The sequence below is a fragment of the Hypanus sabinus genome, chromosome 6, assembly GCF_030144855.1.
Source record: "Hypanus sabinus isolate sHypSab1 chromosome 6, sHypSab1.hap1, whole genome shotgun sequence".
Lineage (NCBI taxonomy): Eukaryota > Metazoa > Chordata > Chondrichthyes > Myliobatiformes > Dasyatidae > Hypanus > Hypanus sabinus.
Window position 1 is genome coordinate 152,445,903 of NC_082711.1, and position 12,670 is coordinate 152,458,572.

General features: G+C 42.1%; 1 protein-coding gene across 1 annotated transcript in view; it reads left to right on the forward strand.

The window, feature by feature from the left end:
* LOC132395957 (cytosolic arginine sensor for mTORC1 subunit 2) overlaps positions 1-12,670 on the forward strand; it is a 187,261-nt gene that overhangs the window by 151,987 nt on the left and 22,604 nt on the right. The window contains exons 4-8 of the mRNA XM_059973194.1: positions 2,273-2,405; positions 5,032-5,155; positions 5,807-5,917; positions 6,924-7,006; positions 11,405-11,499. Of these exons, the coding sequence (XP_059829177.1) occupies positions 2,273-2,405; positions 5,032-5,155; positions 5,807-5,917; positions 6,924-7,006; positions 11,405-11,499 (546 nt within the window). The remainder of the gene's footprint in view (positions 1-2,272; positions 2,406-5,031; positions 5,156-5,806; positions 5,918-6,923; positions 7,007-11,404; positions 11,500-12,670) is intronic.

The window sequence follows — 12,670 nt, forward strand, 5'->3', positions numbered from 1 at the left end:
CTGAGATAGTATCTTCTCCTCGCTGACAGTCAAGTCAACACTGGCACACCTCAATGATGCATGGTTAGCCAGCCCACTGCTCTACTCTCTCTACACCTACGACTGCGTGGCTAGGAACAGCTCAAATCCCATCTAAAACTTTGCCGACAACACAACGATTGTTGGTAGATCTTCAGGTTGTGATGAGCAGGTGTACAAGAGCAAAACAGATCTGCTGGTTCAGTGGTGTTGCAGCAACAACCTTGACTCAACATCCAGCAAGACCAAGGAATTGATTGTGGACTTCAGGAAGGAGAACTAGAGGGAGCACACACTGGTCCTCATCGAGGGATCAGAAGTGGAAAGGGTGAGCAGTTTCAAGTTATTTGGTGTCAACATCTCTGAAGATCTATCCCGGGCCCAACATATTGCAGCAATTACAGAGAAGGCACGACAGTGTATATATTTCATTAGGAGTTTGAGGGAAATTGTTATGTCACCAAAAACACTCGCAAGTTTCTACAGCTACACCGTGGAGAGCACTCTAACTGGTTGCATCACCGTCTGGTATGAAGGGGCCACTGCATAAGAAGCTGCAGAAAGTTGTAAAAGCAGCCAGCTCCATCATGGGTATTAGCCTCCCCAGCATCCAGGACATCTTCAAAAGATGGTGCCTCAAAAAGGTGGCATCCATTATCAAGGAACCCCATCACCCAGGACACGCTGCCTTGTCATTGCTACCATCAAGGAGAAGGTACAGGAGCCTGAAGACACACACTCAAAGTTTCAAGATCAGCTCCTTCCTCACCACTATCAGATATCTGAATGGACTATGATCACCACCTCAGTATTTTTTCTTCTCTGTTTCCAATACTTATTTAATTTGTGTGTGTGTGTGTGTACTGCTGCCACAAAACACCAGATTTCACAGCACATGACAGTGTATTAAAGCTAATTCTGATTCACTAAAAATATCCACCTTTACTTGACTTCAGAATCAGAATCAGGTTTATTATCTCCAGCATATGTTGTGAAATGTGTTAACGTAGCAGCAGCAGTTCATTGCAATACATAATATAGAAGAGGAATAATATTAAAACAATCAATCAATAAATCTATTACATTATACGTATGTTGAATAGATTAGAAATAGTGCAAAAACAAATAATATATGTTAAAAAGTGAGTTCAAGAGTTCAATGTCCATTTAGGAATCGGATGGCAGAGGGGAAGAAGCTTTTCCTGAATCGCTGAGTGTGTGACTTCAGGCTTCTGTACCTCTTAGTAACAGTGAGAAAAGGGCATGCCCTGGGTGCTGGGGGTCCTTAATAATGGACGTGGCCTTTCTGAGACACCGCTCCTTGAAGATGGCCTGACTACTTTGTAGGCCAGTGCCCAAGATAGAGCCGGCTAAATTTTCGACCCTCTCCAGCTTCTTCCAGTCCTGTGCAGTGGTCCCCCAATGCCAGACAGTGATGCAACCTGTCAGAATGCCCCCCCCCCACAGTACATCTATAGAAGTTTTTGAGTGATATACCAAATATTTGTTGATATACCAAACCTCTTCAAACTCCTAATGAAGTATAGCCACCGTCTTGCCTTCTTTTAAGCTGTACCAATATGTTGGGAACAGGTTAGATCCTCAAAGATCTTGATAAGACGGCACTTAAAACTGCTCACTCTCTCCACTTCTGATCCCTCTGTGAGGATTGGTATGTGTTTGTTGAAACATTTAGAGTGTCCTAATACAATGCGTTTTGCAGTTCTTACACATTATCAAAGAAGCACAAGCCCAACAAGACAAATGAATTGGAAGATCAGTGGTAACTCGGAACAGTTTTAATGGTTACAACAACATCGTTTACTTCAATACTTTGGGTCGACAGTGCTTCATTTAAGTCGCACATCATTTTCAAACATCTAATTCTTTGCACCCACACCCTAGATTGAATGTTAATCAGCATTGTCTCTCTTTAGCTGCCTTCATACCTATGCAGATATCTCAGGTGAATGAGTTTCCTGGTTTGCAATCAACCCCAATCTGCAGCCCCAGGAAGACCATTGTTCAGAGCTGCGTTTTAAATTCAATCTACAATCCTTGTTCAGGTCTGAAGACTGGCTACTGTTGGAATTAGTATTTGCTATGTACCATAACTCCAGAATACGCTCTAACCCTGTGGCCTTTCAATATCTCCAGTGTCACTGAGAATTCCTAGAGCTGTGTCTGTGTTTGACCCCATTCCCATTCAAGGCATCAGAAGAGGTTTGATATTTTTTATTTCTTTCACTCTTAGGTACGGGAAAGAGATCTGCCCCTAGTTATGCACACTCTCTCAGCAGAATTTACCATCCTCAGGGTCGTAAATGGGGAGACAGTTGCTGCTGACCACTTAGGAATCACCAATGGATTTGTGAAGCCAAAACTAGGTGAGTTAACGCACACTGTACTATTGGGACTTGCACATACTGGCCACAATTATCCTGACCAAGGACTGTGAAGGAATCAATTACTGTGTCAGTGATGAAACAGGGAGACATTATCCTCAGTGAAAAAAAAAATGCAAATCAAGAGTGGAGATGTTTTATTAGTTCAACACTGAACTGTAGTTGTGAGGTTGCAGTTTTGTGAGTGAAGTTCTCTTTGTGGTCAACCTCCCACTGGCAGGCTGGAGCTCAGCTCCAGGTGTAGACGACCTCTCATTCTATCGCCAGATTTGTCACGGGGTCCAGCAAAAGAGGACTGATATCCTAGGTTGGGAGGCATTCTGCCGCAGAGGAGAACGGTGGAGTCTAGACGTACAGTTTGAAGCTCCCACGGAGGTGCAGAAATAAGTGTCTCTGTAGGCAACGTGTGTGCTGGATCAGATGGAGCTCTGCAAGACATTGGGTTGATCACAGTCAGGTCCAGATTATATTAAATTAAATTTAAACTATTAATTTAATTAAAATTAAATTATATTATATTAAAACATACAGTGAAATGTGTCCTAACACACAAAATGCTGGTCGGTGGGTCAGGCAGCATCCATAGAGTCGATGTTTTGAGCCGAGACCCTTCACCAGGACTGGAAGGGAAGGGGGGTAAGAAGGTGGGGGAGGGGAAGAAGTGTAAGTGATAGGTGATGCGTAAGGTAGGTGGGTGGGGGGAGGGGAAATGAAGGGAGAAGCTGGCACAAAATACAAGGCGTTGCTCCTCCAACCTAGGAGTGGCCTCATTGCGACACGGACCGACGTGTTGGAGTGGGAATGGGGGCGTGGAATTAAAATGGTTGGCCACCAGAAAATCTTCCCCAATCAGACGGAGAGAATATGCTCAACAAAGCGGTCCCCCAATCTTTGTCGGTTCTTACCAATATGGAGGAGGCATCAGAGAGCCTTTCCCAGTGATCATATCTCATCTAGGTAGCCTTCAACCTGACAGAATGAACTACTAGTAATTTCTCTTTCTACTTTTCCATTCCCTATTCTGGTTTCCCTCTTGCCCCTTTTCTTCTCCTCACCTGCCTATCACCTCCCTCTGGTGTCCCTCCTCCTTCCGTCTCTCCTGTGGTCTACTCTTCTATCAGATTCCATTCTCTTCAGCCCTTTAGCCTATCACCTCCCAGCTTCTCGCTTCATCCCCTCCCCCCTCCACCTATCATCGTCTTCATCTGGCTTCACCTATCACCTTCCCCTTCTTCCACCTTCTTGTTTGGCTTCTTCCACCTTCCTTACCGATCCTGATGAAGGGTCTCTGCCGGAAGCATTGACTCTTTCTATCTCTCCATAGATGCTGCCTGACCTGCTGAGTTCCTCCAGCATTTTGCATGTTTTACTCTGCAAAATCTCTTGTGTTAGTGAAACGTGTCGTTTGCAATAACAGTAACAAACTGGCAGTGTGATGGGGTCAGCTGACGAGTGATGACACTCATTACGTCGTGTACCACTGTGGTGTGCTCACCCGAAAAAGTTGAGCTTTACAACAGGCTTGTCCCAAATGTGTGAAAGAATGAGGAATCCTCCCTAATGTACATGAGCCTTTGAATGTGGTGAGACACTTTGATAATGTGTGCAGTAATGCCAGTGCATTGGGGCTTCATTAAACAATGGAGACAAAAGCAAGGACATTAATGTTGAATCTGAATAAGTTACTGGTAAGATCGTGCATGGTCGTCTCATCTCAGGGAGGATGTCCAGAAATGATTTGCTAGAATCGCTGCGGAGATGGGGGATTGCGGGGCAAGGTTAGACTGGAGAAGCTGGGGTTGTTTCCCTTGGAGCAAACAACTGGGAAAATAGATTTAACAGAGGGCTGCAAAATCAAGACATGTTTAATAGGATGACTGAATGGAGCTTTTTTTCCCCATTCACAGAATAATCAGTAGTACTCAGATTCAAAACAATGGGCAAAGAGATGGGGTGAATGCAGGAAGAAATTTCCTTATGCAACTGCGATGATTTGGAAGTGGTTAATGGTAAGGGTAGTAAAAAATTTCAGTCAGGGCTTTCTTAAGGAAACTAGACAGACGTGATTGCAGAGAGTAATTTGCAAGGTAATAGGAAAAGCACATGGCAATGGAAGTTACAGGCTAGCAAGAATTCATTGGGCTGAACGTTCTCCTGCTGTGCCTTAACAGTCCTGGGATTATGTTTACAACTATCAGCACAGCGTGTGATGATCCCAGCCATAACTCATTTCAGGTTCTGCAAATTCTATCTCAGTAATAAAATCTTCCCGGAAGGAAGACTTGTCAATTAAGACATCTTGCTCACTGCCACTCCCCAAATCTTCCCACCGCTGACTAGTGGCTGGTTAAATTTCTGCAGTGATAGTGGACGTATGATGTGGTTAGGGAGAGAGAACCTCTTCTGAACCTCTCCGGCAGTCACTAAATGTGAAAGTGACTGTGACATTCTTTGAGTGTTGCTTGTTAAATATGGGGATCACGAAATGAAATGTCGTTAGGAGTGGCTGTAATATGTTCCCGTGTACCAGCAGGACCACACTGAGCAGGCAGTAATCACCATTACTGAAGGGCTTTCAGACACACTGTTTTTGTAATCTGTCACACAGTTCAGAGGCCAGTTATTCATCCACTGTCCAGTCCCAGTAACAAGTTCTGTGTCACCAGCTTGGACCCCGATACGTTACCAACTGTAGCCACGCTTCTCATGGATGTCATGTTTTATTCTAATGGGTAAGTTAAAAAGATCACAACAATTTATCTTCGTCACAGAGTCTATTTTTTTTAAAAAGAGCAAATGGAATTAGTTTAAAGGACAACCAAATCACGATTCCTTTTTGACCGTGAAATACTGAGATTGGAAAGGTCACGGTGTCGGGGCCCGAGGCAACAGACGGGCCGATTCAGATTAGTGCTCCGCGACATGGCTCTGCACTGAAACACGCTAAACTTCGGGATTCTCTTTGCGGACTTCAGCTCCGAATGCTATTTGCTTGCGGTTTTTGCTTTGCACGATTTGCTTTTCTCTCTCTCTCTCTCTCTCTCTCTCTCTCTCTCTGCACAATGGGTGTTCGATGGTTTTTATGGGTTAATTTGGTTTTCTTTGTTTCGTGGCTGCCTGTAAGGAGATGAAACTCAAGGTTGTATAATCTATACATACTTAGATAATAAATGGACTTTGAACTTGGAACTTAAAATCAGTTTTGATTCATAACTGTTGAACCTATTTCCTGGAAAAATAAATCACTACAAATGAAATATTCTCTGCTACCTCCATGTAAATTGTGATTCAGTGAAAACATTTGTGGATGAATATAAGTGTGTTAGAATACAGTAACAAGAGCAGATCCGTTACATCTCAATCTGTGTTCCCTGTGGTCATAGTGTAAAAGATTCTGCGATAGGCAGTGAGGAGAGTGGTCACATTCGGTTCTTCTCCTTTTCCCTCATCGAACGCTATATCTCGCTAGTAATGGACGTACAGACACAACAGAGGTAAGCGAACTCCAAAAAAACTTACTGTGCCGCATACGATCAGTGTGCAACCAGGGCAGTTTTCGGAAGCATTTCTGTAAGGAATTAAAAATGATACCATCTTTTCTCATTGGGGAATGGCCTTAGGTATTAAATATTGCCCTGGAAGTTCCCAAGAACCATTCCCCTCCAGTGTAGTTGCAAGAGAAGACAACTTCCTCTAAAGTTGGCCTACCACTGAGCAGCTGTTCCAAGAACTAGAGAGGGAAGAACTATCAGCAGCTAGGAGAATAATGAGTCACTGTCTGCTCAGCCCACTTACCTGAGCACTTGATCCTTCCTGGTATTGATTGCCTCACTTAATAAGTGAAGGTTTAAGATTCAGCTGACTGCAGGGTGTTGGCTAGCATGAGTTTCTCTGGGCTGTAGAGTGAGGAATATTTTATGGAGTCCAAAATATATCTTTGTAACGTGGGATGGGTGGAGAAAAGATCTACTCCAAGCTCCCAAGGGCTGAATCAAATGGTCACTCTCTGACCAACCTGAGATCCCACTCATAGTTCCAATTTCCCGACCACTATGCAGTTGATACTGATATACTCAGACACACAAACCCAGCCAACTAGAAGACACTCCCTGTGTTGCTGACGTCCACGTGAATGTGAATCATGCTGTTGTCTCTCTGCTCCTGACACCAGGAACATTCACCTTCCAAATGGCACATCCTACACCTCCAGCAGAATGAAGCACACACCCAGCACATCAGGGAACCAGGGCAACCACTAAAGCATCCTGTTATATTAATTATTTCCAAAGATTTTGTATATAATCTCTGCCTTTTTAATATTGGTACTGCTATTGGTTTATTTTTGTTGTATGTACCAAGATAAAAAAAAACTATACTATTATTAAAGATACTATTACTTAGAAACCTGAAAATATTTTTATTTAGAATTCACTATTGAAAATTAACTTACAATAATTTCAACTAAAGCTGATTTATTTCCCAATCTCACCAATGTTTAAGGTTTCCAAACAATCTACTGTTCACAAGTGCGTCTGGTGAACTTTGGAAGATGGTTCGAATAGGTGGCCAGCCTCTAGGATTCGGTACGTAACTGATCTAAAAGTTCCTTCAGAGATTTCTTCTTGCTCATCTGAATTTATTGCAGGCACGGTGATTGGTAAAACAGAGCAGGTTTTTAAAATCTTGAACAACTTGTGATACACCTCACTCCCATCGTCTTAACATGAGATGGAAACTGCCTGTCAAGCGATGATGACAGAAAGTTCTGCAAAGTACTTGGCAGGTCAGCCAGCATCTGCAAGGAGAAAAAGGAAAAGAGATTTAGCATTTCACAGAGGGCCTTTCACCAGGTTCTGCATCATACCCAATAAGAAGCGAATGACCCAGTCCAATTCCAGGGAAGCCTGTCCCCCCCTAATGATACTGGTAGTCTATATTTGATTAATTAGAGTTACTAATTGATGAGGAGTCTTCCTTCATCTGCATGGTGAGGAACCCATCTCTTGGACACTGAATGCCATGAATTATGTCCCATGCCCTCTTAGAGCGATGTGTTAACTGGCATCCTGTGGTTGGCTGCAGAAAGATTTGGAAAGTAGTGGTCTGTAGAACTATCTCACCCTGTCACCTAAATTCTTGAGCGGGAGAAAGAAGAATGCATAAAAGGGAGAACCCAGAGAGTTGGAAGGGGTGAACTCAAACACATTCAAACTTACCGTTTTAATAAACAGCTGACTTTGAGCTACAAATACCCATCCCAAGTTACTTGGTCAGCTTGTGACCAAGATGTTCTGTTCACTAGACAGGTATATGGAGGAATTTAAGGTGGGGAGTTATATGGGAGGCAGGGTTTGAGGGTCGGCACAACATTGTGGGCTGAGGGGCCTGTAATGTGCTGTACTATTCTATGTTCTATGTTCACTTCAGACATCTTCCCGAAAATTAAACAGAAATCCTTAATATGGGATATTTTCATTCTGTGATAAGGACGAGCATTTTGCTGCCCTAAAAAACAGGACAATGGCCAGTGTTCTTTTCCCAGGATTGATAGAATCTCTTTTCTTACAGATTTTGTTTTTAGAGAAGGTCATATACCAAGATCCTTAAATTACTTGTTATTTGAGGATATGAGGCTATTTTACTAGAAGCAATTTTAAACTTGGGTCCAAGGTTCTTTGCTTAATCGATCTTTGTTATTTTGTGAGTCATATGTCTTCTGGTTTAGATCAGAACCTGCCTTCTGTTCCATCTCTGTACTGAACTATTCACATAATTGTTTTAAAGTCTTTCAGCACTTTTCAATCCAAATATTTTTAATTGATAAAAAGAAGATATAAACTCATGACACAGATCTGCAGAATTATTTGAAAGTACAATTCATCCTGAAGAATGTGTCAAGTTTGTCATGATTCCGTTAATGCAGAGTTGGAAGGGTCATGGTACAAATCTTGTTATGTGTGGGGTTTTTTATAGTTTATTTTTTTTCATATCACTTTTTGATTTCATTCTTCTGCCATGCTGAACAAAGTTTTCCAAGGAGTTGATTTTAGTTTTCTGGAATCTTGGGGCAATGACAAAAATGTTTCTCTGTAAATCTTAAATGTTGTTGCTCCCAGGGCGTCAAGTTGAGCAAGTTTGTATTATGAATGGAAAAGCTACATGAATCAGTCAATTTTGGCTTTGTTTAACATCTTGTAAACATACCATAAACCAAGGAGAGAGGTTACTAAATACAAAGTTTAAGGAAGATATATCTTTCTGAAGAGACTGCAACCTGGCTCTGAATCAGAATATGATATTCACAATTTTAGATGAAAATCATGAATAATTCAGATGCTGGAAATCTGAAACACAAGTGGAAGTGTTGGAGGTACTCACCGACTTAGAAGCAACGGTGGAAAGAGAAACTACCACTTCGAAGAGGGGGCTACCCTTCGTCGGATTTTAGTTTTTTTTCCTAATCTCAGCTCAAGAACAAAGTTGTTTAAAGCAGGCTCCCCCGTTCTTAATTCTAAATTCTAGCTTGGGATAGAAAGGTATGATTGTGAAAGAGGGACGAGTTGTTAAATAAGACAGTGCCATTCTGAAATAAATGGTGAAAGAACAGAAGTTTGCAGGTCTAACGAAATTGAATTAAGTTCATTGTAATAAAGTCAATTCCATAACACTTATATGTCTCATTTGCTTCTTGCTATTCTGTTATCTGGGCTAAGACATGCCTACATGCCTTGTTTGGTATGTTAGAAACGGGGTGGCTTGGTGAACTTCATTTCCAGTTGTTGACATGAAGTGTGGGAAAGAGAGTGTGGAGATCAGAATGACAGCACATCAGAGGACCGTAGGAGTAGGAGAGGTAGAGGTAGTGGATTGGGATGGGGATTGGATGAGGGATAGATGAGGTATTGATGGGGATGGTGCCCTTGAAGGGCCTGGAATGAGCAAAGGTGGGCAGTTTATTTATCTAGCAGGTGACCTGGTCTGGCACCGCCCTGGTAAGTCTGTGTTATCCCAGAAGGGCCCAGAGTGAGTGCTGCTTGGCTAGTATACTCCAAGTTGCCTTGAAGTCCTTCAAAAGGGAATTACTTCATCCGGTGGTCTTCATCAGGACTCACGCCCCAAATGTCGCTTCGGTAGCTGCCGCCTGACCTGCCGCATTCCTCCAGCATTTAGCGTTTGTCACTCTGGATTTGAAGTGTCTGCAGAATCTCCGTGCTTATCACTACTTTATCCAGTGCACTCTGACGCGGAGATTGGGCCAGTGGGTGACTGAGATTGTAAGAGAATTGAAGAGAGAAGAGAAAAAAATCAGAAATGGCTATCACTGCATTTCATTCAGAGAAGTTGATGCAGAAAATTTCTCAGAATACACATCTTGTATCTTAGACACTGCAGATAGGAGCAATCCTGTCATATATAAACATTCGGGCACAGTTTAAACATGAGTAGCTCTCCCATTTCTGCCTTCTTGGCTGGCATATTCCATCAAATGTTCTTTGAGACAAGGAGTTCCATCTGTCTCTTTGTTCCCGTTTTTCTCTCATAATTCGAAGCACTTATCTTTAAATAAGACCTTCTGTGTTCTGTTGCACTCTAGATCTTAAGCTTCTCAGGGATCATATCTTCAAGATTTTACTTCGTTTATTGTCAAACTTCAGTGCACGAGAGTAAAGGAGAAATGAAATGTTACGCCGGATCTGATGCAGAATAAAAAATAGAAACAGCAAAAAGAACATGAGAAAAAACAAAAAAAAAACACTGATATAAAAGCAATCCTATAAAACACAATGTACAAGTAACTGTTTTGAGTGTGGCTGTAAAATTGGCTTATATACAAAGATTGATTGTATGTTCATATAGTGATTAATCCATGAAAAGCAGTCTTCTGCCATATTCTATTCCTTCTTGAATTGAACTATCCTGTTCAATTTCTGGTTATTTATTTAGCACATATGTGTGCATGTGTTTTACAGCTTAAAGCATTGTTCTCTGTTTTTCTCATCTATGCTGTTTCAATTTTCTTCATGAGCTACCTGGGTTCATACATCCTGTACAGATGAACCTGCTGACTGTAGCGATCCAGGTTTACACATGGGGAGTGGAGAATAGAGAGGGTAATGCTTTACCCATAATGCTGACTCAGTACATGCAAATTCTAAAACTGCAGATGATGGAAATCTAAGACAAAAACAGGAAATGCTGAAAGCACTCACAGGTCGGGCAGCATCTGTGGAAATAGAAACTATCTTAACATTAACTTTGAGAAGGTAGAGTTGGGGGATCTCATTGTAACCTACTGAATGTTGAAAAGCCTTGATCGAGAAGGTGTGAGGAGGATGTTTCCTGTGGTGGGGGAGTCTAAGACCAGAAGACACAGCCACAGAATAGAGGGATGTCCATTTAGAATGAAGGTGAGGAGGAATTTCTTTAGCCAGAGAGTGGTGAATCTGTGGAATTCACTGCCATGTGGAGGCCATGTCATTGGATATGTTTAAGGCAGAGGTTGGCAGATTCATGATTATTCAGGGCATGAAAGGAAACATGAAGAAAGTGGGAGATTGAGGCTGAGAGGGAAGTGGATCAGTCATGATGAAATGGCAGAGCAGTCTTGTTGGACCAAATGGCCTAACTCTGCGCCTATATCTGAAGGCCTAATGGAGTCTTTGGCCTGAAACGTTAACTATGTTTCTCTCTCCACAGACCTGCTGAGTGTCCACAGCATTCTCTGTTTTTGCTTCACTGGAAAAGGAAAGCTGATCAGGTGGGAGGTGTGGGGATGGTGAGCAACAGTGAGAATGGGCAAGACATGAAAGCTCTAGCCAATCCCAGAGCTTTTATAATGTCCAGTCCACCCAAAGCGAATCTCCTTTCATGACGCTGTCACTGTGTACTAATCGAAAAGGGCCAGTTGTTATTTGAAGGGATGACAGTGAAGGGTTATGTTTACAGCAGGATGTTAAACAGATTTAAACTTCTCCCATCAGATGAATGTGGAATCGTGGCTCAGATTGCAGAGCCCCTGGCTGCAGCTGATATCCCTGCATACTACATCAGTACCTTTAAGTTCGATCATGCCCTGGTAAGTTTTGAAGCAGGCTGGCTATAAAAGCACAGATCACAGTGTTATTTTCTGAAAGAGAAATAAGCCTGTCACCTTGCATTACTGTTGCTTATTAAAACTATTTATTTCTCTGTGTCATAGCGTGGGCCCAGTGAGACTCTCACGAACTTGCTTGTTAAAATGTGATCCGTGTGAAGCTGAAGTTACTGATCGAGGTCAATCTCCTAAAACCATGGCCATTTCATTAGCATAAAATGTTTTTCTTTCTATTTGCACGCACACTGTCTGCTTCACTGCCCTGGGTGCCGAGAATGATTTATCAGCAGATTGATTATTGCTAATTGTTTTAGCCTGAGAAAGTGTAACGATGAAGGAACAGACTTTGTACATTTTTTGTTATCATTCTTGCTGTGTTCGCTTTTTTTGCCCTTCCCCCTTTTTTGAGTGCAGACCTGTTGAACTGTGACCACTGCAAACAGTGCAAGAAATCGTCCGCCATCCACATCCTGCTCTGTTCCACTCTGCACCCCTGCGTGTGGTGTCCCTGTAGAGTTTCTCCATTAAAAGCCCATTTGCTCTGCTGACTCTAGTTACCAAAGTTTTCCAGTTGTGTAAGCTCGATTCTTTTTTTAAAGAGAGCTGAGTCGTCATTCCTGGCCACGGGTCTTGGTCTTATTTTTGGCTTTATTTATCCAGCAACCTTTTCCCAACGTAAGTAATCAGTGTTAAAAGAAAACTGAATAATTAAATATAGAAAAACACTCCCTTAATAAAGCTTCAGTACCATCAATCTTAACAGGCTTATTATTTTTGAGTGAAATATGTGAATAATCTAACGCATCATCTCCATAAGGAAGAATTGATCGTTCCTGTATAAACAATATATATTGTCATTATTATATTTCTTCCCTGTCATGTTTTCTCCTTTGGAAGGCACTGAGTCATACAGAGACCGAACTCATGAAGCTGGCTGGATACCCCACCAAGCACCACTGCCTCAAGAGGACTTTTGGATAATGTGTGGTGGTACCACAGTTAGGTCACTGTCAGCACTCACACCTGCAGGCAGTGATTAAACTGAATAAGCATGCATTTTCTGGTGTAGTCTGTTTTGTCGTGTGCTTTTGTGATATCATTCTGGCAGAACGTTGTTTCATTTTTTAACTGCATTGCAGTTGTGGTTTCTGAA